At 34.6% G+C, this 25,924-nt stretch overlaps 8 protein-coding genes across 8 annotated transcripts; all 8 read left to right on the top strand.

Annotated features, from left to right (window-relative positions):
• Positions 1–1,029: 1,029 nt before the first annotated feature.
• LOC115925303 (fibropellin-3-like) lies at positions 1,030–2,735 on the top strand (the record flags this gene model as incomplete). Its single annotated transcript, XM_030988978.1, has 3 exons — positions 1,030–1,135; positions 1,848–1,961; positions 2,674–2,735. Coding segments are annotated over 3 exons (282 nt in total), but the record flags the coding sequence as incomplete, so codon positions are not given.
• A 1,598-nt stretch (positions 2,736–4,333) lies between these two features.
• LOC115925302 (fibropellin-3-like) lies at positions 4,334–6,039 on the top strand (the record flags this gene model as incomplete). Its single annotated transcript, XM_030988977.1, has 3 exons — positions 4,334–4,439; positions 5,152–5,265; positions 5,978–6,039. Coding segments are annotated over 3 exons (282 nt in total), but the record flags the coding sequence as incomplete, so codon positions are not given.
• Positions 6,040–7,637: 1,598 nt separating this feature from the next.
• Positions 7,638–9,343, top strand: LOC115925316 (fibropellin-3-like; the record flags this gene model as incomplete). The annotated part of the gene is made up of 3 exons (XM_030988988.1): positions 7,638–7,743; positions 8,456–8,569; positions 9,282–9,343. Coding segments are annotated over 3 exons (282 nt in total), but the record flags the coding sequence as incomplete, so codon positions are not given.
• A 1,598-nt stretch (positions 9,344–10,941) lies between these two features.
• Positions 10,942–12,647, top strand: LOC115925315 (fibropellin-3-like; the record flags this gene model as incomplete). The annotated part of the gene is made up of 3 exons (XM_030988987.1): positions 10,942–11,047; positions 11,760–11,873; positions 12,586–12,647. Coding segments are annotated over 3 exons (282 nt in total), but the record flags the coding sequence as incomplete, so codon positions are not given.
• A 1,598-nt stretch (positions 12,648–14,245) lies between these two features.
• LOC115925314 (fibropellin-3-like) lies at positions 14,246–15,950 on the top strand (the record flags this gene model as incomplete). Its single annotated transcript, XM_030988986.1, has 3 exons — positions 14,246–14,351; positions 15,063–15,176; positions 15,889–15,950. Coding segments are annotated over 3 exons (282 nt in total), but the record flags the coding sequence as incomplete, so codon positions are not given.
• Positions 15,951–17,547: 1,597 nt separating this feature from the next.
• Positions 17,548–19,253, top strand: LOC115925313 (fibropellin-3-like; the record flags this gene model as incomplete). Its single annotated transcript, XM_030988985.1, has 3 exons — positions 17,548–17,653; positions 18,366–18,479; positions 19,192–19,253. Coding segments are annotated over 3 exons (282 nt in total), but the record flags the coding sequence as incomplete, so codon positions are not given.
• A 1,598-nt stretch (positions 19,254–20,851) lies between these two features.
• LOC115925301 (fibropellin-3-like) lies at positions 20,852–22,520 on the top strand (the record flags this gene model as incomplete). The annotated part of the gene is made up of 3 exons (XM_030988976.1): positions 20,852–20,957; positions 21,633–21,746; positions 22,459–22,520. Coding segments are annotated over 3 exons (282 nt in total), but the record flags the coding sequence as incomplete, so codon positions are not given.
• A 1,597-nt stretch (positions 22,521–24,117) lies between these two features.
• Positions 24,118–25,822, top strand: LOC115925300 (fibropellin-3-like; the record flags this gene model as incomplete). The annotated part of the gene is made up of 3 exons (XM_030988975.1): positions 24,118–24,223; positions 24,936–25,049; positions 25,761–25,822. Coding segments are annotated over 3 exons (282 nt in total), but the record flags the coding sequence as incomplete, so codon positions are not given.
• Between the last annotated feature and the right edge of the window lie 102 nt (positions 25,823–25,924).

Raw genomic sequence — 25,924 nt, 5'->3', positions numbered from 1 at the left:
TCAATTGAATAATGTATGATTAGTTTTACAAATGAATTAATTCAAATCAAAAATGACATTATTAGCCCTTAAAATGCCGGTTTTGTTGTCTTGATTTTCCTGTTATCCGCTAAATGAAAATAAATATGTCAACAATGAAATGTTATTCTCGTCACTTTTATCCCATTTATTGTGTTTGGAACTCATTTTGCACAGATATCGACGATTGTACTCCTGACCCCTGTCAGAATGGAGGAACTTGTACTGATGGAGTGAACGACTATACTTGTGCCTGCGTACTGGGCTATACTGGAAACGATTGCGAAACAGGTAAGACATTGAGTCAAAACAAATTACAAACTTTCATACATACACTTTTTATGTAAAGTAATTGCACCTTGCTCATCAAGACATTATAGATAAAGAGCGAACAAGGAAATGAAATGAAAGAAACCTTTAGTCATTGGTGAGAAAAATCTCGGAGGTTTTTCTTTATTCAGAGTCGACAGGAGTGAATGTAGAGACAAAGAAATTAGGGTGTCCCACCTGTTAGTGTAGAAATAAGGAAAACTACACTCTTAATCATCTCAAGTTGACACATGGTAAACGGAAGTGCATGGTCATTTAAAGAACAGATTTGAAATTGTGATTACCACAACAATCTTTCCCAATAATGATTTGTTTTCAAGTAAGAGCAAAAACGTTTGCTTTAGTGACCCTTTCTGTCTGGCAGGGGCACACTAAGTTTTCTGAGACGATGATATTCTTTTCATGAATATATTTTCTTGCTAAGGCCTCGATTTTGGAAAAGAGAAAAACATTTCAAGAGATATTTAGTTGATCAATTTCAATTGAATAATGTATGATTAGTTTTACAAATGAATTAATTCAAATCAAAAATGACATTATTAGCCCTTAAAATGCCGGTTTTGTTGTCTTGATTTTCCTGTTATCCGCTAAATGAAAATAAATATGTCAACAATGAAATGTTATTCTCGTCACTTTTATCCCATTTATTGTGTTTGGAACTCATTTTGCACAGATATCGACGATTGTACTCCTGACCCCTGTCAGAATGGAGGAACTTGTACTGATGGAGTGAACGACTATACTTGTGCCTGCGTACTGGGCTATACTGGAAACGATTGCGAAACAGGTAAGACATTGAGTCAAAACAAATTACAAACTTTCATACATACACTTTTTATGTAAAGTAATTGCACCTTGCTCATCAAGACATTATAGATAAAGAGCGAACAAGGAAATGAAATGAAAGAAACCTTTAGTCATTGGTGAGAAAAATCTCGGAGGTTTTTCTTTATTCAGAGTCGACAGGAGTGAATGTAGAGACAAAGAAATTAGGGTGTCCCACCTGTTAGTGTAGAAATAAGGGAAACTACACTCTTAATCATCTCAAGTTGACACATGGTAAACGGAAGTGCATGGTCATTTAAAGAACAGATTTGAAATTGTGATTACCACAACAATCTTTCCCAATAATGATTTGTTTTCAAGTAAGAGCAAAAACGTTTGCTTTAGTGACCCTTTCTGTCTGGCAGGGGCACACTAAGTTTTCTGAGACGATGATATTCTTTTCATGAATATATTTTCTTGCTAAGGCCTCGATTTTGGAAAAGAGAAAAACATTTCAAGAGATATTTAGTTGATCAATTTCAATTGAATAATGTATGATTAGTTTTACAAATGAATTAATTCAAATCAAAAATGACATTATTAGCCCTTAAAATGCCGGTTTTGTTGTCTTGATTTTCCTGTTATCCGCTAAATGAAAATAAATATGTCAACAATGAAATGTTATTCTCGTCACTTTTATCCCATTTATTGTGTTTGGAACTCATTTTGCACAGATATCGACGATTGTACTCCTGACCCCTGTCAGAATGGAGGAACTTGTACTGATGGAGTGAACGACTATACTTGTGCCTGCGTACTGGGCTATACTGGAAACGATTGCGAAACAGGTAAGACATTGAGTCAAAACAAATTACAAACTTTCATACATACACTTTTTATGTAAAGTAATTGCACCTTGCTCATCAAGACATTATAGATAAAGAGCGAACAAGGAAATGAAATGAAAGAAACCTTTAGTCATTGGTGAGAAAAATCTCGGAGGTTTTTCTTTATTCAGAGTCGACAGGAGTGAATGTAGAGACAAAGAAATTAGGGTGTCCCACCTGTTAGTGTAGAAATAAGGGAAACTACACTCTTAATCATCTCAAGTTGACACATGGTAAACGGAAGTGCATGGTCATTTAAAGAACAGATTTGAAATTGTGATTACCACAACAATCTTTCCCAATAATGATTTGTTTTCAAGTAAGAGCAAAAACGTTTGCTTTAGTGACCCTTTCTGTCTGGCAGGGGCACACTAAGTTTTCTGAGACGATGATATTCTTTTCATGAATATATTTTCTTGCTAAGGCCTCGATTTTGGAAAAGAGAAAAACATTTCAAGAGATATTTAGTTGATCAATTTCAATTGAATAATGTATGATTAGTTTTACAAATGAATTAATTCAAATCAAAAATGACATTATTAGCCCTTAAAATGCCGGTTTTGTTGTCTTGATTTTCCTGTTATCCGCTAAATGAAAATAAATATGTCAACAATGAAATGTTATTCTCGTCACTTTTATCCCATTTATTGTGTTTGGAACTCATTTTGCACAGATATCGACGATTGTACTCCTGACCCCTGTCAGAATGGAGGAACTTGTACTGATGGAGTGAACGACTATACTTGTGCCTGCGTACTGGGCTATACTGGAAACGATTGCGAAACAGGTAAGACATTGAGTCAAAACAAATTACAAACTTTCATACATACACTTTTTATGTAAAGTAATTGCACCTTGCTCATCAAGACATTATAGATAAAGAGCGAACAAGGAAATGAAATGAAAGAAACCTTTAGTCATTGGTGAGAAAAATCTCGGAGGTTTTTCTTTATTCAGAGTCGACAGGAGTGAATGTAGAGACAAAGAAATTAGGGTGTCCCACCTGTTAGTGTAGAAATAAGGAAAACTACACTCTTAATCATCTCAAGTTGACACATGGTAAACGGAAGTGCATGGTCATTTAAAGAACAGATTTGAAATTGTGATTACCACAACAATCTTTCCCAATAATGATTTGTTTTCAAGTAAGAGCAAAAACGTTTGCTTTAGTGACCCTTTCTGTCTGGCAGGGGCACACTAAGTTTTCTGAGACGATGATATTCTTTTCATGAATATATTTTCTTGCTAAGGCCTCGATTTTGGAAAAGAGAAAAACATTTCAAGAGATATTTAGTTGATCAATTTCAATTGAATAATGTATGATTAGTTTTACAAATGAATTAATTCAAATCAAAAATGACATTATTAGCCCTTAAAATGCCGGTTTTGTTGTCTTGATTTTCCTGTTATCCGCTAAATGAAAATAAATATGTCAACAATGAAATGTTATTCTCGTCACTTTTATCCCATTTATTGTGTTTGGAACTCATTTTGCACAGATATCGACGATTGTACTCCTGACCCCTGTCAGAATGGAGGAACTTGTACTGATGGAGTGAACGACTATACTTGTGCCTGCGTACTGGGCTATACTGGAAACGATTGCGAAACAGGTAAGACATTGAGTCAAAACAAATTACAAACTTTCATACATACACTTTTTATGTAAAGTAATTGCACCTTGCTCATCAAGACATTATAGATAAAGAGCGAACAAGGAAATGAAATGAAAGAAACCTTTAGTCATTGGTGAGAAAAATCTCGGAGGTTTTTCTTTATTCAGAGTCGACAGGAGTGAATGTAGAGACAAAGAAATTAGGGTGTCCCACCTGTTAGTGTAGAAATAAGGGAAACTACACTCTTAATCATCTCAAGTTGACACATGGTAAACGGAAGTGCATGGTCATTTAAAGAACAGATTTGAAATTGTGATTACCACAACAATCTTTCCCAATAATGATTTGTTTTCAAGTAAGAGCAAAAACGTTTGCTTTAGTGACCCTTTCTGTCTGGCAGGGGCACACTAAGTTTTCTGAGACGATGATATTCTTTTCATGAATATATTTTCTTGCTAAGGCCTCGATTTTGGAAAAGAGAAAAACATTTCAAGAGATATTTAGTTGATCAATTTCAATTGAATAATGTATGATTAGTTTTACAAATGAATTAATTCAAATCAAAAATGACATTATTAGCCCTTAAAATGCCGGTTTTGTTGTCTTGATTTTCCTGTTATCCGCTAAATGAAAATAAATATGTCAACAATGAAATGTTATTCTCGTCACTTTTATCCCATTTATTGTGTTTGGAACTCATTTTGCACAGATATCGACGATTGTACTCCTGACCCCTGTCAGAATGGAGGAACTTGTACTGATGGAGTGAACGACTATACTTGTGCCTGCGTACTGGGCTATACTGGAAACGATTGCGAAACAGGTAAGACATTGAGTCAAAACAAATTACAAACTTTCATACATACACTTTTTATGTAAAGTAATTGCACCTTGCTCATCAAGACATTATAGATAAAGAGCGAACAAGGAAATGAAATGAAAGAAACCTTTAGTCATTGGTGAGAAAAATCTCGGAGGTTTTTCTTTATTCAGAGTCGACAGGAGTGAATGTAGAGACAAAGAAATTAGGGTGTCCCACCTGTTAGTGTAGAAATAAGGAAAACTACACTCTTAATCATCTCAAGTTGACACATGGTAAACGGAAGTGCATGGTCATTTAAAGAACAGATTTGAAATTGTGATTACCACAACAATCTTTCCCAATAATGATTTGTTTTCAAGTAAGAGCAAAAACGTTTGCTTTAGTGACCCTTTCTGTCTGGCAGGGGCACACTAAGTTTTCTGAGACGATGATATTCTTTTCATGAATATATTTTCTTGCTAAGGCCTCGATTTTGGAAAAGAGAAAAACATTTCAAGAGATATTTAGTTGATCAATTTCAATTGAATAATGTATGATTAGTTTTACAAATGAATTAATTCAAATCAAAAATGACATTATTAGCCCTTAAAATGCCGGTTTTGTTGTCTTGATTTTCCTGTTATCCGCTAAATGAAAATAAATATGTCAACAATGAAATGTTATTCTCGTCACTTTTATCCCATTTATTGTGTTTGGAACTCATTTTGCACAGATATCGACGATTGTACTCCTGACCCCTGTCAGAATGGAGGAACTTGTACTGATGGAGTGAACGACTATACTTGTGCCTGCGTACTGGGCTATACTGGAAACGATTGCGAAACAGGTAAGACATTGAGTCAAAACAAATTACAAACTTTCATACATACACTTTTTATGTAAAGTAATTGCACCTTGCTCATCAAGACATTATAGATAAAGAGCGAACAAGGAAATGAAATGAAAGAAACCTTTAGTCATTGGTGAGAAAAATCTCGGAGGTTTTTCTTTATTCAGAGTCGACAGGAGTGAATGTAGAGACAAAGAAATTAGGGTGTCCCACCTGTTAGTGTAGAAATAAGGAAAACTACACTCTTAATCATCTCAAGTTGACACATGGTAAACGGAAGTGCATGGTCATTTAAAGAACAGATTTGAAATTGTGATTACCACAACAATCTTTCCCAATAATGATTTGTTTTCAAGTAAGAGCAAAAACGTTTGCTTTAGTGACCCTTTCTGTCTGGCAGGGGCACACTAAGTTTTCTGAGACGATGATATTCTTTTCATGAATATATTTTCTTGCTAAGGCCTCGATTTTGGAAAAGAGAAAAACATTTCAAGAGATATTTAGTTGATCAATTTCAATTGAATAATGTATGATTAGTTTTACAAATGAATTAATTCAAATCAAAAATGACATTATTAGCCCTTAAAATGCCGGTTTTGTTGTCTTGATTTTCCTGTTATCCGCTAAATGAAAATAAATATGTCAACAATGAAATGTTATTCTCGTCACTTTTATCCCATTTATTGTGTTTGGAACTCATTTTGCACAGATATCGACGATTGTACTCCTGACCCCTGTCAGAATGGAGGAACTTGTACTGATGGAGTGAACGACTATACTTGTGCCTGCGTACTGGGCTATACTGGAAACGATTGCGAAACAGGTAAGACATTGAGTCAAAACAAATTACAAACTTTCATACATACACTTTTTATGTAAAGTAATTGCACCTTGCTCATCAAGACATTATAGATAAAGAGCGAACAAGGAAATGAAATGAAAGAAACCTTTAGTCATTGGTGAGAAAAATCTCGGAGGTTTTTCTTTATTCAGAGTCGACAGGAGTGAATGTAGAGACAAAGAAATTAGGGTGTCCCACCTGTTAGTGTAGAAATAAGGGAAACTACACTCTTAATCATCTCAAGTTGACACATGGTAAACGGAAGTGCATGGTCATTTAAAGAACAGATTTGAAATTGTGACTACCCCAACAATCTTTCCCAATAATGATTTGTTTTCAAGTAAGAGCAAAAACGTTTGCTTTAGTGACCCTTTCTGTCTGGCAGGGGCACACTAAGTTTTCTGAGACGATGATATTCTTTTCATGAATATATTTTCTTGCTAAGGCCTCGATTTTGGAAAAGAGAAAAACATTTCAAGAGATATTTAGTTGATCAATTTCAATTGAATAATGTATGATTAGTTTTACAAATGAATTAATTCAAATCAAAAATGACATTATTAGCCCTTAAAATGCCGGTTTTGTTGTCTTGATTTTCCTGTTATCCGCTAAATGAAAATAAATATGTCAACAATGAAATGTTATTCTCGTCACTTTTATCCCATTTATTGTGTTTGGAACTCATTTTGCACAGATATCGACGATTGTACTCCTGACCCCTGTCAGAATGGAGGAACTTGTACTGATGGAGTGAACGACTATACTTGTGCCTGCGTACTGGGCTATACTGGAAACGATTGCGAAACAGGTAAGACATTGAGTCAAAACAAATTACAAACTTTCATACATACACTTTTTATGTAAAGTAATTGCACCTTGCTCATCAAGACATTATAGATAAAGAGCGAACAAGGAAATGAAATGAAAGAAACCTTTAGTCATTGGTGAGAAAAATCTCGGAGGTTTTTCTTTATTCAGAGTCGACAGGAGTGAATGTAGAGACAAAGAAATTAGGGTGTCCCACCTGTTAGTGTAGAAATAAGGAAAACTACACTCTTAATCATCTCAAGTTGACACATGGTAAACGGAAGTGCATGGTCATTTAAAGAACAGATTTGAAATTGTGATTACCACAACAATCTTTCCCAATAATGATTTGTTTTCAAGTAAGAGCAAAAACGTTTGCTTTAGTGACCCTTTCTGTCTGGCAGGGGCACACTAAGTTTTCTGAGACGATGATATTCTTTTCATGAATATATTTTCTTGCTAAGGCCTCGATTTTGGAAAAGAGAAAAACATTTCAAGAGATATTTAGTTGATCAATTTCAATTGAATAATGTATGATTAGTTTTACAAATGAATTAATTCAAATCAAAAATGACATTATTAGCCCTTAAAATGCCGGTTTTGTTGTCTTGATTTTCCTGTTATCCGCTAAATGAAAATAAATATGTCAACAATGAAATGTTATTCTCGTCACTTTTATCCCATTTATTGTGTTTGGAACTCATTTTGCACAGATATCGACGATTGTACTCCTGACCCCTGTCAGAATGGAGGAACTTGTACTGATGGAGTGAACGACTATACTTGTGCCTGCGTACTGGGCTATACTGGAAACGATTGCGAAACAGGTAAGACATTGAGTCAAAACAAATTACAAACTTTCATACATACACTTTTTATGTAAAGTAATTGCACCTTGCTCATCAAGACATTATAGATAAAGAGCGAACAAGGAAATGAAATGAAAGAAACCTTTAGTCATTGGTGAGAAAAATCTCGGAGGTTTTTCTTTATTCAGAGTCGACAGGAGTGAATGTAGAGACAAAGAAATTAGGGTGTCCCACCTGTTAGTGTAGAAATAAGGGAAACTACACTCTTAATCATCTCAAGTTGACACATGGTAAACGGAAGTGCATGGTCATTTAAAGAACAGATTTGAAATTGTGATTACCACAACAATCTTTCCCAATAATGATTTGTTTTCAAGTAAGAGCAAAAACGTTTGCTTTAGTGACCCTTTCTGTCTGGCAGGGGCACACTAAGTTTTCTGAGACGATGATATTCTTTTCATGAATATATTTTCTTGCTAAGGCCTCGATTTTGGAAAAGAGAAAAACATTTCAAGAGATATTTAGTTGATCAATTTCAATTGAATAATGTATGATTAGTTTTACAAATGAATTAATTCAAATCAAAAATGACATTATTAGCCCTTAAAATGCCGGTTTTGTTGTCTTGATTTTCCTGTTATCCGCTAAATGAAAATAAATATGTCAACAATGAAATGTTATTCTCGTCACTTTTATCCCATTTATTGTGTTTGGAACTCATTTTGCACAGATATCGACGATTGTACTCCTGACCCCTGTCAGAATGGAGGAACTTGTACTGATGGAGTGAACGACTATACTTGTGCCTGCGTACTGGGCTATACTGGAAACGATTGCGAAACAGGTAAGACATTGAGTCAAAACAAATTACAAACTTTCATACATACACTTTTTATGTAAAGTAATTGCACCTTGCTCATCAAGACATTATAGATAAAGAGCGAACAAGGAAATGAAATGAAAGAAACCTTTAGTCATTGGTGAGAAAAATCTCGGAGGTTTTTCTTTATTCAGAGTCGACAGGAGTGAATGTAGAGACAAAGAAATTAGGGTGTCCCACCTGTTAGTGTAGAAATAAGGGAAACTACACTCTTAATCATCTCAAGTTGACACATGGTAAACGGAAGTGCATGGTCATTTAAAGAACAGATTTGAAATTGTGATTACCACAACAATCTTTCCCAATAATGATTTGTTTTCAAGTAAGAGCAAAAACGTTTGCTTTAGTGACCCTTTCTGTCTGGCAGGGGCACACTAAGTTTTCTGAGACGATGATATTCTTTTCATGAATATATTTTCTTGCTAAGGCCTCGATTTTGGAAAAGAGAAAAACATTTCAAGAGATATTTAGTTGATCAATTTCAATTGAATAATGTATGATTAGTTTTACAAATGAATTAATTCAAATCAAAAATGACATTATTAGCCCTTAAAATGCCGGTTTTGTTGTCTTGATTTTCCTGTTATCCGCTAAATGAAAATAAATATGTCAACAATGAAATGTTATTCTCGTCACTTTTATCCCATTTATTGTGTTTGGAACTCATTTTGCACAGATATCGACGATTGTACTCCTGACCCCTGTCAGAATGGAGGAACTTGTACTGATGGAGTGAACGACTATACTTGTGCCTGCGTACTGGGCTATACTGGAAACGATTGCGAAACAGGTAAGACATTGAGTCAAAACAAATTACAAACTTTCATACATACACTTTTTATGTAAAGTAATTGCACCTTGCTCATCAAGACATTATAGATAAAGAGCGAACAAGGAAATGAAATGAAAGAAACCTTTAGTCATTGGTGAGAAAAATCTCGGAGGTTTTTCTTTATTCAGAGTCGACAGGAGTGAATGTAGAGACAAAGAAATTAGGGTGTCCCACCTGTTAGTGTAGAAATAAGGAAAACTACACTCTTAATCATCTCAAGTTGACACATGGTAAACGGAAGTGCATGGTCATTTAAAGAACAGATTTGAAATTGTGATTACCACAACAATCTTTCCCAATAATGATTTGTTTTCAAGTAAGAGCAAAAACGTTTGCTTTAGTGACCCTTTCTGTCTGGCAGGGGCACACTAAGTTTTCTGAGACGATGATATTCTTTTCATGAATATATTTTCTTGCTAAGGCCTCGATTTTGGAAAAGAGAAAAACATTTCAAGAGATATTTAGTTGATCAATTTCAATTGAATAATGTATGATTAGTTTTACAAATGAATTAATTCAAATCAAAAATGACATTATTAGCCCTTAAAATGCCGGTTTTGTTGTCTTGATTTTCCTGTTATCCGCTAAATGAAAATAAATATGTCAACAATGAAATGTTATTCTCGTCACTTTTATCCCATTTATTGTGTTTGGAACTCATTTTGCACAGATATCGACGATTGTACTCCTGACCCCTGTCAGAATGGAGGAACTTGTACTGATGGAGTGAACGACTATACTTGTGCCTGCGTACTGGGCTATACTGGAAACGATTGCGAAACAGGTAAGACATTGAGTCAAAACAAATTACAAACTTTCATACATACACTTTTTATGTAAAGTAATTGCACCTTGCTCATCAAGACATTATAGATAAAGAGCGAACAAGGAAATGAAATGAAAGAAACCTTTAGTCATTGGTGAGAAAAATCTCGGAGGTTTTTCTTTATTCAGAGTCGACAGGAGTGAATGTAGAGACAAAGAAATTAGGGTGTCCCACCTGTTAGTGTAGAAATAAGGAAAACTACACTCTTAATCATCTCAAGTTGACACATGGTAAACGGAAGTGCATGGTCATTTAAAGAACAGATTTGAAATTGTGATTACCACAACAATCTTTCCCAATAATGATTTGTTTTCAAGTAAGAGCAAAAACGTTTGCTTTAGTGACCCTTTCTGTCTGGCAGGGGCACACTAAGTTTTCTGAGACGATGATATTCTTTTCATGAATATATTTTCTTGCTAAGGCCTCGATTTTGGAAAAGAGAAAAACATTTCAAGAGATATTTAGTTGATCAATTTCAATTGAATAATGTATGATTAGTTTTACAAATGAATTAATTCAAATCAAAAATGACATTATTAGCCCTTAAAATGCCGGTTTTGTTGTCTTGATTTTCCTGTTATCCGCTAAATGAAAATAAATATGTCAACAATGAAATGTTATTCTCGTCACTTTTATCCCATTTATTGTGTTTGGAACTCATTTTGCACAGATATCGACGATTGTACTCCTGACCCCTGTCAGAATGGAGGAACTTGTACTGATGGAGTGAACGACTATACTTGTGCCTGCGTACTGGGCTATACTGGAAACGATTGCGAAACAGGTAAGACATTGAGTCAAAACAAATTACAAACTTTCATACATACACTTTTTATGTAAAGTAATTGCACCTTGCTCATCAAGACATTATAGATAAAGAGCGAACAAGGAAATGAAATGAAAGAAACCTTTAGTCATTGGTGAGAAAAATCTCGGAGGTTTTTCTTTATTCAGAGTCGACAGGAGTGAATGTAGAGACAAAGAAATTAGGGTGTCCCACCTGTTAGTGTAGAAATAAGGGAAACTACACTCTTAATCATCTCAAGTTGACACATGGTAAACGGAAGTGCATGGTCATTTAAAGAACAGATTTGAAATTGTGATTACCACAACAATCTTTCCCAATAATGATTTGTTTTCAAGTAAGAGCAAAAACGTTTGCTTTAGTGACCCTTTCTGTCTGGCAGGGGCACACTAAGTTTTCTGAGACGATGATATTCTTTTCATGAATATATTTTCTTGCTAAGGCCTCGATTTTGGAAAAGAGAAAAACATTTCAAGAGATATTTAGTTGATCAATTTCAATTGAATAATGTATGATTAGTTTTACAAATGAATTAATTCAAATCAAAAATGACATTATTAGCCCTTAAAATGCCGGTTTTGTTGTCTTGATTTTCCTGTTATCCGCTAAATGAAAATAAATATGTCAACAATGAAATGTTATTCTCGTCACTTTTATCCCATTTATTGTGTTTGGAACTCATTTTGCACAGATATCGACGATTGTACTCCTGACCCCTGTCAGAATGGAGGAACTTGTACTGATGGAGTGAACGACTATACTTGTGCCTGCGTACTGGGCTATACTGGAAACGATTGCGAAACAGGTAAGACATTGAGTCAAAACAAATTACAAACTTTCATACATACACTTTTTATGTAAAGTAATTGCACCTTGCTCATCAAGACATTATAGATAAAGAGCGAACAAGGAAATGAAATGAAAGAAACCTTTAGTCATTGGTGAGAAAAATCTCGGAGGTTTTTCTTTATTCAGAGTCGACAGGAGTGAATGTAGAGACAAAGAAATTAGGGTGTCCCACCTGTTAGTGTAGAAATAAGGAAAACTACACTCTTAATCATCTCAAGTTGACACATGGTAAACGGAAGTGCATGGTCATTTAAAGAACAGATTTGAAATTGTGATTACCACAACAATCTTTCCCAATAATGATTTGTTTTCAAGTAAGAGCAAAAACGTTTGCTTTAGTGACCCTTTCTGTCTGGCAGGGGCACACTAAGTTTTCTGAGACGATGATATTCTTTTCATGAATATATTTTCTTGCTAAGGCCTCGATTTTGGAAAAGAGAAAAACATTTCAAGAGATATTTAGTTGATCAATTTCAATTGAATAATGTATGATTAGTTTTACAAATGAATTAATTCAAATCAAAAATGACATTATTAGCCCTTAAAATGCCGGTTTTGTTGTCTTGATTTTCCTGTTATCCGCTAAATGAAAATAAATATGTCAACAATGAAATGTTATTCTCGTCACTTTTATCCCATTTATTGTGTTTGGAACTCATTTTGCACAGATATCGACGATTGTACTCCTGACCCCTGTCAGAATGGAGGAACTTGTACTGATGGAGTGAACGACTATACTTGTGCCTGCGTACTGGGCTATACTGGAAACGATTGCGAAACAGGTAAGACATTGAGTCAAAACAAATTACAAACTTTCATACATACACTTTTTATGTAAAGTAATTGCACCTTGCTCATCAAGACATTATAGATAAAGAGCGAACAAGGAAATGAAATGAAAGAAACCTTTAGTCATTGGTGAGAAAAATCTCGGAGGTTTTTCTTTATTCAGAGTCGACAGGAGTGAATGTAGAGACAAAGAAATTAGGGTGTCCCACCTGTTAGTGTAGAAATAAGGGAAACTACACTCTTAATCATCTCAAGTTGACACATGGTAAACGGAAGTGCATGGTCATTTAAAGAACAGATTTGAAATTGTGATTACCACAACAATCTTTCCCAATAATGATTTGTTTTCAAGTAAGAGCAAAAACGTTTGCTTTAGTGACCCTTTCTGTCTGGCAGGGGCACACTAAGTTTTCTGAGACGATGATATTCTTTTCATGAATATATTTTCTTGCTAAGGCCTCGATTTTGGAAAAGAGAAAAACATTTCAAGAGATATTTAGTTGATCAATTTCAATTGAATAATGTATGATTAGTTTTACAAATGAATTAATTCAAATCAAAAATGACATTATTAGCCCTTAAAATGCCGGTTTTGTTGTCTTGATTTTCCTGTTATCCGCTAAATGAAAATAAATATGTCAACAATGAAATGTTATTCTCGTCACTTTTATCCCATTTATTGTGTTTGGAACTCATTTTGCACAGATATCGACGATTGTACTCCTGACCCCTGTCAGAATGGAGGAACTTGTACTGATGGAGTGAACGACTATACTTGTGCCTGCGTACTGGGCTATACTGGAAACGATTGCGAAACAGGTAAGACATTGAGTCAAAACAAATTACAAACTTTCATACATACACTTTTTATGTAAAGTAATTGCACCTTGCTCATCAAGACATTATAGATAAAGAGCGAACAAGGAAATGAAATGAAAGAAACCTTTAGTCATTGGTGAGAAAAATCTCGGAGGTTTTTCTTTATTCAGAGTCGACAGGAGTGAATGTAGAGACAAAGAAATTAGGGTGTCCCACCTGTTAGTGTAGAAATAAGGAAAACTACACTCTTAATCATCTCAAGTTGACACATGGTAAACGGAAGTGCATGGTCATTTAAAGAACAGATTTGAAATTGTGATTACCACAACAATCTTTCCCAATAATGATTTGTTTTCAAGTAAGAGCAAAAACGTTTGCTTTAGTGACCCTTTCTGTCTGGCAGGGGCACACTAAGTTTTCTGAGACGATGATATTCTTTTCATGAATATATTTTCTTGCTAAGGCCTCGATTTTGGAAAAGAGAAAAACATTTCAAGAGATATTTAGTTGATCAATTTCAATTGAATAATGTATGATTAGTTTTACAAATGAATTAATTCAAATCAAAAATGACATTATTAGCCCTTAAAATGCCGGTTTTGTTGTCTTGATTTTCCTGTTATCCGCTAAATGAAAATAAATATGTCAACAATGAAATGTTATTCTCGTCACTTTTATCCCATTTATTGTGTTTGGAACTCATTTTGCACAGATATCGACGATTGTACTCCTGACCCCTGTCAGAATGGAGGAACTTGTACTGATGGAGTGAACGACTATACTTGTGCCTGCGTACTGGGCTATACTGGAAACGATTGCGAAACAGGTAAGACATTGAGTCAAAACAAATTACAAACTTTCATACATACACTTTTTATGTAAAGTAATTGCACCTTGCTCATCAAGACATTATAGATAAAGAGCGAACAAGGAAATGAAATGAAAGAAACCTTTAGTCATTGGTGAGAAAAATCTCGGAGGTTTTTCTTTATTCAGAGTCGACAGGAGTGAATGTAGAGACAAAGAAATTAGGGTGTCCCACCTGTTAGTGTAGAAATAAGGAAACTACACTCTTAATCATCTCAAGTTGACACATGGTAAACGGAAGTGCATGGTCATTTAAAGAACAGATTTGAAATTGTGATTACCACAACAATCTTTCCCAATAATGATTTGTTTTCAAGTAAGAGCAAAAACGTTTGCTTTAGTGACCCTTTCTGTCTGGCAGGGGCACACTAAGTTTTCTGAGACGATGATATTCTTTTCATGAATATATTTTCTTGCTAAGGCCTCGATTTTGGAAAAGAGAAAAACATTTCAAGAGATATTTAGTTGATCAATTTCAATTGAATAATGTATGATTAGTTTTACAAATGAATTAATTCAAATCAAAAATGACATTATTAGCCCTTAAAATGCCGGTTTTGTTGTCTTGATTTTCCTGTTATCCGCTAAATGAAAATAAATATGTCAACAATGAAATGTTATTCTCGTCACTTTTATCCCATTTATTGTGTTTGGAACTCATTTTGCACAGATATCGACGATTGTACTCCTGACCCCTGTCAGAATGGAGGAACTTGTACTGATGGAGTGAACGACTATACTTGTGCCTGCGTACTGGGCTATACTGGAAACGATTGCGAAACAGGTAAGACATTGAGTCAAAACAAATTACAAACTTTCATACATACACTTTTTATGTAAAGTAATTGCACCTTGCTCATCAAGACATTATAGATAAAGAGCGAACAAGGAAATGAAATGAAAGAAACCTTTAGTCATTGGTGAGAAAAATCTCGGAGGTTTTTCTTTATTCAGAGTCGACAGGAGTGAATGTAGAGACAAAGAAATTAGGGTGTCCCACCTGTTAGTGTAGAAATAAGGGAAACTACACTCTTAATCATCTCAAGTTGACACATGGTAAACGGAAGTGCATGGTCATTTAAAGAACAGATTTGAAATTGTGATTACCACAACAATCTTTCCCAATAATGATTTGTTTTCAAGTAAGAGCAAAAACGTTTGCTTTAGTGACCCTTTCTGTCTGGCAGGGGCACACTAAGTTTTCTGAGACGATGATATTCTTTTCATGAATATATTTTCTTGCTAAGGCCTCGATTTTGGAAAAGAGAAAAACATTTCAAGAGATATTTAGTTGATCAATTTCAATTGAATAATGTATGATTAGTTTTACAAATGAATTAATTCAAATCAAAAATGACATTATTAGCCCTTAAAATGCCGGTTTTGTTGTCTTGATTTTCCTGTTATCCGCTAAATGAAAATAAATATGTCAACAATGAAATGTTATTCTCGTCACTTTTATCCCATTTATTGTGTTTGGAACTCATTTTGCACAGATATCGACGATTGTACTCCTGACCCCTGTCAGAATGGAGGAACTTGTACTGATGGAGTGAACGACTATACTTGTGCCTGCGTACTGGGCTATACTGGAAACGATTGCGAAACAGGTAAGACATTGAGTCAAAACAAATTACAAACTTTCATACATACACTTTTTATGTAAAGTAATTGCACCTTGCTCATCAAGACATTATAGATAAAGAGCGAACAAGGAAATGAAATGAAAGAAACCTTTAGTCATTGGTGAGAAAAATCTCGGAGGTTTTTCTTTATTCAGAGTCGACAGGAGTGAATGTAGAGACAAAGAAATTAGGGTGTCCCACCTGTTAGTGTAGAAATAAGGAAACTACACTCTTAATCATCTCAAGTTGACACATGGTAAACGGAAGTGCATGGTCATTTAAAGAACAGATTTGAAATTGTGATTACCACAACAATCTTTCCCAATAATGATTTGTTTTCAAGTAAGAGCAAAAACGTTTGCTTTAGTGACCCTTTCTGTCTGGCAGGGGCACACTAAGTTTTCTGAGACGATGATATTCTTTTCATGAATATATTTTCTTGCTAAGGCCTCGATTTTGGAAAAGAGAAAAACATTTCAAGAGATATTTAGTTGATCAATTTCAATTGAATAATGTATGATTAGTTTTACAAATGAATTAATTCAAATCAAAAATGACATTATTAGCCCTTAAAATGCCGGTTTTGTTGTCTTGATTTTCCTGTTATCCGCTAAATGAAAATAAATATGTCAACAATGAAATGTTATTCTCGTCACTTTTATCCCATTTATTGTGTTTGGAACTCATTTTGCACAGATATCGACGATTGTACTCCTGACCCCTGTCAGAATGGAGGAACTTGTACTGATGGAGTGAACGACTATACTTGTGCCTGCGTACTGGGCTATACTGGAAACGATTGCGAAACAGGTAAGACATTGAGTCAAAACAAATTACAAACTTTCATACATACACTTTTTATGTAAAGTAATTGCACCTTGCTCATCAAGACATTATAGATAAAGAGCGAACAAGGAAATGAAATGAAAGAAACCTTTAGTCATTGGTGAGAAAAATCTCGGAGGTTTTTCTTTATTCAGAGTCGACAGGAGTGAATGTAGAGACAAAGAAATTAGGGTGTCCCACCTGTTAGTGTAGAAATAAGGAAAACTACACTCTTAATCATCTCAAGTTGACACATGGTAAACGGAAGTGCATGGTCATTTAAAGAACAGATTTGAAATTGTGATTACCACAACAATCTTTCCCAATAATGATTTGTTTTCAAGTAAGAGCAAAAACGTTTGCTTTAGTGACCCTTTCTGTCTGGCAGGGGCACACTAAGTTTTCTGAGACGATGATATTCTTTTCATGAATATATTTTCTTGCTAAGGCCTCGATTTTGGAAAAGAGAAAAACATTTCAAGAGATATTTAGTTGATCAATTTCAATTGAATAATGTATGATTAGTTTTACAAATGAATTAATTCAAATCAAAAATGACATTATTAGCCCTTAAAATGCCGGTTTTGTTGTCTTGATTTTCCTGTTATCCGCTAAATGAAAATAAATATGTCAACAATGAAATGTTATTCTCGTCACTTTTATCCCATTTATTGTGTTTGGAACTCATTTTGCACAGATATCGACGATTGTACTCCTGACCCCTGTCAGAATGGAGGAACTTGTACTGATGGAGTGAACGACTATACTTGTGCCTGCGTACTGGGCTATACTGGAAACGATTGCGAAACAGGTAAGACATTGAGTCAAAACAAATTACAAACTTTCATACATACACTTTTTATGTAAAGTAATTGCACCTTGCTCATCAAGACATTATAGATAAAGAGCGAACAAGGAAATGAAATGAAAGAAACCTTTAGTCATTGGTGAGAAAAATCTCGGAGGTTTTTCTTTATTCAGAGTCGACAGGAGTGAATGTAGAGACAAAGAAATTAGGGTGTCCCACCTGTTAGTGTAGAAATAAGGGAAACTACACTCTTAATCATCTCAAGTTGACACATGGTAAACGGAAGTGCATGGTCATTTAAAGAACAGATTTGAAATTGTGATTACCACAACAATCTTTCCCAATAATGATTTGTTTTCAAGTAAGAGCAAAAACGTTTGCTTTAGTGACCCTTTCTGTCTGGCAGGGGCACACTAAGTTTTCTGAGACGATGATATTCTTTTCATGAATATATTTTCTTGCTAAGGCCTCGATTTTGGAAAAGAGAAAAACATTTCAAGAGATATTTAGTTGATCAATTTCAATTGAATAATGTATGATTAGTTTTACAAATGAATTAATTCAAATCAAAAATGACATTATTAGCCCTTAAAATGCCGGTTTTGTTGTCTTGATTTTCCTGTTATCCGCTAAATGAAAATAAATATGTCAACAATGAAATGTTATTCTCGTCACTTTTATCCCATTTATTGTGTTTGGAACTCATTTTGCACAGATATCGACGATTGTACTCCTGACCCCTGTCAGAATGGAGGAACTTGTACTGATGGAGTGAACGACTATACTTGTGCCTGCGTACTGGGCTATACTGGAAACGATTGCGAAACAGGTAAGACATTGAGTCAAAACAAATTACAAACTTTCATACATACACTTTTTATGTAAAGTAATTGCACCTTGCTCATCAAGACATTATAGATAAAGAGCGAACAAGGAAATGAAATGAAAGAAACCTTTAGTCATTGGTGAGAAAAATCTCGGAGGTTTTTCTTTATTCAGAGTCGACAGGAGTGAATGTAGAGACAAAGAAATTAGGGTGTCCCACCTGTTAGTGTAGAAATAAGGAAAACTACACTCTTAATCATCTCAAGTTGACACATGGTAAACGGAAGTGCATGGTCATTTAAAGAACAGATTTGAAATTGTGATTACCACAACAATCTTTCCCAATAATCATTTGTTTTCAAGTAAGAACAAAAACGTTTGCTTTGGTGACCCTTTCTGTCTGGCAGGGGCACACTAAGTTTTCTGAGACGATGATATTCTTTTCATGAATATATTTTCTTGCTAAGGCCTCGATTTTGGAAAAGAGAAAAACATTTCAAGAGATATTTAGTTGATCAATTTCAATTGAATAATGTATGATTAGTTTTACAAATGAATTAATTCAAATCAAAAATGACATTATTAGCCCTTAAAATGCCGGTTTTGTTGTCTTGATTTTCCTGTTATCCGCTAAATGAAAATAAATATGTCAACAATGAAATGTTATTCTCGTCACTTTTATCCCATTTATTGTGTTTGGAACTCATTTTGCACAGATATCGACGATTGTACTCCTGACCCCTGTCAGAATGGAGGAACTTGTACTGATGGAGTGAACGACTATACTTGTGCCTGCGTACTGGGCTATACTGGAAACGATTGCGAAACAGGTAAGACATTGAGTCAAAACAAATTACAAACTTTCATACATACACTTTTTATGTAAAGTAATTGCACCTTGCTCATCAAGACATTATAGATAAAGAGCGAACAAGGAAATGAAATGAAAGAAACCTTTAGTCATTGGTGAGAAAAATCTCGGAGGTTTTTCTTTATTCAGAGTCGACAGGAGTGAATGTAGAGACAAAGAAATTAGGGTGTCCCACCTGTTAGTGTAGAAATAAGGGAAACTACACTCTTAATCATCTCAAGTTGACACATGGTAAACGGAAGTGCATGGTCATTTAAAGAACAGATTTGAAATTGTGATTACCACAACAATCTTTCCCAATAATCATTTGTTTTCAAGTAAGAGCAAAAACGTTTGCTTTAGTGACCCTTTCTGTCTGGCAGGGGCACACTAAGTTTTCTGAGACGATGATATTCTTTTCATGAATATATTTTCTTGCTAAGGCCTCGATTTTGGAAAAGAGAAAAACATTTCAAGAGATATTTAGTTGATCAATTTCAATTGAATAATGTATGATTAGTTTTACAAATGAATTAATTCAAATCAAAAATGACATTATTAGCCCTTAAAATGCCGGTTTTGTTGTCTTGATTTTCCTGTTATCCGCTAAATGAAAATAAATATGTCAACAATGAAATGTTATTCTCGTCACTTTTATCCCATTTATTGTGTTTGGAACTCATTTTGCACAGATATCGACGATTGTACTCCTGACCCCTGTCAGAATGGAGGAACTTGTACTGATGGAGTGAACGACTATACTTGTGCCTGCGTACTGGGCTATACTGGAAACGATTGCGAAACAGGTAAGACATTGAGTCAAAACAAATTACAAACTTTCATACATACACTTTTTATGTAAAGTAATTGCACCTTGCTCATCAAGACATTATAGATAAAGAGCGAACAAGGAAATGAAATGAAAGAAACCTTTAGTCATTGGTGAGAAAAATCTCGGAGGTTTTTCTTTATTCAGAGTCGACAGGAGTGAATGTAGAGACAAAGAAATTAGGGTGTCCCACCTGTTAGTGTAGAAATAAGGGAAACTACACTCTTAATCATCTCAAGTTGACACATGGTAAACGGAAGTGCATGGTCATTTAAAGAACAGATTTGAAATTGTGATTACCACAACAATCTTTCCCAATAATGATTTGTTTTCAAGTAAGAGCAAAAACGTTTGCTTTAGTGACCCTTTCTGTCTGGCAGGGGCACACTAAGTTTTCTGAGACGATGATATTCTTTTCATGAATATATTTTCTTGCTAAGGCCTCGATTTTGGAAAAGAGAAAAACATTTCAAGAGATATTTAGTTGATCAATTTCAATTGAATAATGTATGATTAGTTTTACAAATGAATTAATTCAAATCAAAAATGACATTATTAGCCCTTAAAATGCCGGTTTTGTTGTCTTGATTTTCCTGTTATCCGCTAAATGAAAATAAATATGTCAACAATGAAATGTTATTCTCGTCACTTTTATCCCATTTATTGTGTTTGGAACTCATTTTGCACAGATATCGACGATTGTACTCCTGACCCCTGTCAGAATGGAGGAACTTGTACTGATGGAGTGAACGACTATACTTGTGCCTGCGTACTGGGCTATACTGGAAACGATTGCGAAACAGGTAAGACATTGAGTCAAAACAAATTACAAACTTTCATACATACACTTTTTATGTAAAGTAATTGCACCTTGCTCATCAAGACATTAAGACATGAAATGAAAGAAACCTTTAGTCATTGGTGAGAAAAATCTCGGAGGTTTTTCTTTATTCAGAGTCGACAGGAGTGAATGTAGAGACAAAGAAATTAGGGTGTCCCACCTGTTAGTGTAGAGGAATCATCTCAAGTTGACACATGGTAAACGGAAGTGCATGGTCATTTAAAGAACAGATTTGAAATTGTGATTACCACAACAATCTTTCCCAATAATGATTTGTTTTCAAGTAAGAGCAAAAACGTTTGCTTTAGTGACCCTTTCTGTCTGGCAGGGGCACACTAAGTTTTCTGAGACGATGATATTCTTTTCATGAATATATTTTCTTGCTAAGGCCTCGATTTTGGAAAAGAGAAAAACATTTCAAGAGATATTTAGTTGATCAATTTCAATTGAATAATGTATGATTAGTTTTACAAATGAATTAATTCAAATCAAAAATGACATTATTAGCCCTTAAAATGCCGGTTTTGTTGTCTTGATTTTCCTGTTATCCGCTAAATGAAAATAAATATGTCAACAATGAAATGTTATTCTCGTCACTTTTATCCCATTTATTGTGTTTGGAACTCATTTTGCACAGATATCGACGATTGTACTCCTGACCCCTGTCAGAATGGAGGAACTTGTACTGATGGAGTGAACGACTATACTTGTGCCTGCGTACTGGGCTATACTGGAAACGATTGCGAAACAGGTAAGACATTGAGTCAAAACAAATTACAAACTTTCATACATACACTTTTTATGTAAAGTAATTGCACCTTGCTCATCAAGACATTATAGATAAAGAGCGAACAAGGAAATGAAATGAAAGAAACCTTTAGTCATTGGTGAGAAAAATCTCGGAGGTTTTTCTTTATTCAGAGTCGACAGGAGTGAATGTAGAGACAAAGAAATTAGGGTGTCCCACCTGTTAGTGTAGAAATAAGGGAAACTACACTCTTAATCATCTCAAGTTGACACATGGTAAACGGAAGTGCATGGTCATTTAAAGAACAGATTTGAAATTGTGATTACCACAACAATCTTTCCCAATAATGATTTGTTTTCAAGTAAGAGCAAAAACGTTTGCTTTAGTGACCCTTTCTGTCTGGCAGGGGCACACTAAGTTTTCTGAGACGATGATATTCTTTTCATGAATATATTTTCTTGCTAAGGCCTCGATTTTGGAAAAGAGAAAAACATTTCAAGAGATATTTAGTTGATCAATTTCAATTGAATAATGTATGATTAGTTTTACAAATGAATTAATTCAAATCAAAAATGACATTATTAGCCCTTAAAATGCCGGTTTTGTTGTCTTGATTTTCCTGTTATCCGCTAAATGAAAATAAATATGTCAACAATGAAATGTTATTCTCGTCACTTTTATCCCATTTATTGTGTTTGGAACTCATTTTGCACAGATATCGACGATTGTACTCCTGACCCCTGTCAGAATGGAGGAACTTGTACTGATGGAGTGAACGACTATACTTGTGCCTGCGTACTGGGCTATACTGGAAACGATTGCGAAACAGGTAAGACATTGAGTCAAAACAAATTACAAACTTTCATACATACACTTTTTATGTAAAGTAATTGCACCTTGCTCATCAAGACATTATAGATAAAGAGCGAACAAGGAAATGAAATGAAAGAAACCTTTAGTCATTGGTGAGAAAAATCTCGGAGGTTTTTCTTTATTCAGAGTCGACAGGAGTGAATGTAGAGACAAAGAAATTAGGGTGTCCCACCTGTTAGTGTAGAAATAAGGGAAACTACACTCTTAATCATCTCAAGTTGACACATGGTAAACGGAAGTGCATGGTCATTTAAAGAACAGATTTGAAATTGTGATTACCACAACAATCTTTCCCAATAATGATTTGTTTTCAAGTAAGAGCAAAAACGTTTGCTTTAGTGACCCTTTCTGTCTGGCAGGGGCACACTAAGTTTTCTGAGACGATGATATTCTTTTCATGAATATATTTTCTTGCTAAGGCCTCGATTTTGGAAAAGAGAAAAACATTTCAAGAGATATTTAGTTGATCAATTTCAATTGAATAATGTATGATTAGTTTTACAAATGAATTAATTCAAATCAAAAATGACATTATTAGCCCTTAAAATGCCGGTTTTGTTGTCTTGATTTTCCTGTTATCCGCTAAATGAAAATAAATATGTCAACAATGAAATGTTATTCTCGTCACTTTTATCCCATTTATTGTGTTTGGAACTCATTTTGCACAGATATCGACGATTGTACTCCTGACCCCTGTCAGAATGGAGGAACTTGTACTGATGGAGTGAACGACTATACTTGTGCCTGCGTACTGGGCTATACTGGAAACGATTGCGAAACAGGTAAGACATTGAGTCAAAACAAATTACAAACTTTCATACATACACTTTTTATGTAAAGTAATTGCACCTTGCTCATCAAGACATTATAGATAAAGAGCGAACAAGGAAATGAAATGAAAGAAACCTTTAGTCATTGGTGAGAAAAATCTCGGAGGTTTTTCTTTATTCAGAGTCGACAGGAGTGAATGTAGAGACAAAGAAATTAGGGTGTCCCACCTGTTAGTGTAGAAATAAGGAAACTACACTCTTAATCATCTCAAGTTGACACATGGTAAACGGAAGTGCATGGTCATTTAAAGAACAGATTTGAAATTGTGATTACCACAACAATCTTTCCCAATAATCATTTGTTTTCAAGTAAGAACAAAAACGTTTGCTTTGGTGACCCTTTCTGTCTGGCAGGGGCACACTAAGTTTTCTGAGACGATGATATTCTTTTCATGAATATATTTTCTTGCTAAGGCCTCGATTTTGGAAAAGAGAAAAACATTTCAAGAGATATTTAGTTGATCAATTTCAATTGAATAATGTATGATTAGTTTTACAAATGAATTAATTCAAATCAAAAATGACATTATTAGCCCTTAAAATGCCGGTTTTGTTGTCTTGATTTTCCTGTTATCCGCTAAATGAAAATAAATATGTCAACAATGAAATGTTATTCTCGTCACTTTTATCCCATTTATTGTGTTTGGAACTCATTTTGCACAGATATCGACGATTGTACTCCTGACCCCTGTCAGAATGGAGGAACTTGTACTGATGGAGTGAACGACTATACTTGTGCCTGCGTACTGGGCTATACTGGAAACGATTGCGAAACAGGTAAGACATTGAGTCAAAACAAATTACAAACTTTCATACATACACTTTTTATGTAAAGTAATTGCACCTTGCTCATCAAGACATTATAGATAAAGAGCGAACAAGGAAATGAAATGAAAGAAACCTTTAGTCATTGGTGAGAAAAATCTCGGAGGTTTTTCTTTATTCAGAGTCGACAGGAGTGAATGTAGAGACAAAGAAATTAGGGTGTCCCACCTGTTAGTGTAGAAATAAGGGAAACTACACTCTTAATCATCTCAAGTTGACACATGGTAAACGGAAGTGCATGGTCATTTAAAGAACAGATTTGAAATTGTGATTACCACAACAATCTTTCCCAATAATCATTTGTTTTCAAGTAAGAACAAAAACGTTTGCTTTAGTGACCCTTTCTGTCTGGCAGGGGCACACTAAGTTTTCTGAGACGATGATATTCTTTTCATGAATATATTTTCTTGCTAAGGCCTCGATTTTGGAAAAGAGAAAAACATTTCAAGAGATATTTAGTTGATCAATTTCAATTGAATAATGTATGATTAGTTTTACAAATGAATTAATTCAAATCAAAAATGACATTATTAGCCCTTAAAATGCCGGTTTTGTTGTCTTGATTTTCCTGTTATCCGCTAAATGAAAATAAATATGTCAACAATGAAATGTTATTCTCGTCACTTTTATCCCATTTATTGTGTTTGGAACTCATTTTGCACAGATATCGACGATTGTACTCCTGACCCCTGTCAGAATGGAGGAACTTGTACTGATGGAGTGAACGACTATACTTGTGCCTGCGTACTGGGCTATACTGGAAACGATTGCGAAACAGGTAAGACATTGAGTCAAAACAAATTACAAACTTTCATACATACACTTTTTATGTAAAGTAATTGCACCTTGCTCATCAAGACATTATAGATAAAGAGCGAACTAGGAAATGAAATGAAAGAAACCTTTAGTCATTGGTGAGAAAAATCTCGGAGGTTTTTCTTTATTCAGAGTCGACAGGAGTGAATGTAGAGACAAAGAAATTAGGGTGTCCCACCTGTTAGTGTAGAAATAAGGAAACTACACTCTTAATCATCTCAAGTTGACACATGGTAAACGGAAGTGCATGGTCATTTAAAGAACAGATTTGAAATTGTGATTACCACAACAATCTTTCCCAATAATCATTTGTTTTCAAGTAAGAACAAAAACGTTTGCTTTGGTGACCCTTTCTGTCTGGCTGGGGCACACTAAGTTTTCTGAGACGATGATATTCTTTTCATGAATATATTTTCTTGCTAAGGCCTCGATTTTGGAAAAGAGAAAAACATTTCAAGAGATATTTAGTTGATCAATTTCAATTGAATAATGTATGATTAGTTTTACAAATGAATTAATTCAAATCAAAAATGACATTATTAGCCCTTAAAATGCCGGTTTTGTTGTCTTGATTTTCCTGTTATCCGCTAAATGAAAATAAATATGTCAACAATGAAATGTTATTCTCGTCACTTTTATCCCATTTATTGTGTTTGGAACTCATTTTGCACAGATATCGACGATTGTACTCCTGACCCCTGTCAGAATGGAGGAACTTGTACTGATGGAGTGAACGACTATACTTGTGCCTGCGTACTGGGCTATACTGGAAACGATTGCGAAACAGGTAAGACATTGAGTCAAAACAAATTACAAACTTTCATACATACACTTTTT

This window comes from Strongylocentrotus purpuratus, unplaced genomic scaffold (assembly GCF_000002235.5).
Source record: "Strongylocentrotus purpuratus isolate Spur 01 unplaced genomic scaffold, Spur_5.0 spur5_scaffold_18, whole genome shotgun sequence".
NCBI lineage: Eukaryota > Metazoa > Echinodermata > Echinoidea > Camarodonta > Strongylocentrotidae > Strongylocentrotus > Strongylocentrotus purpuratus.
This window is presented reverse-complemented; position numbering and strand designations above follow the sequence as displayed.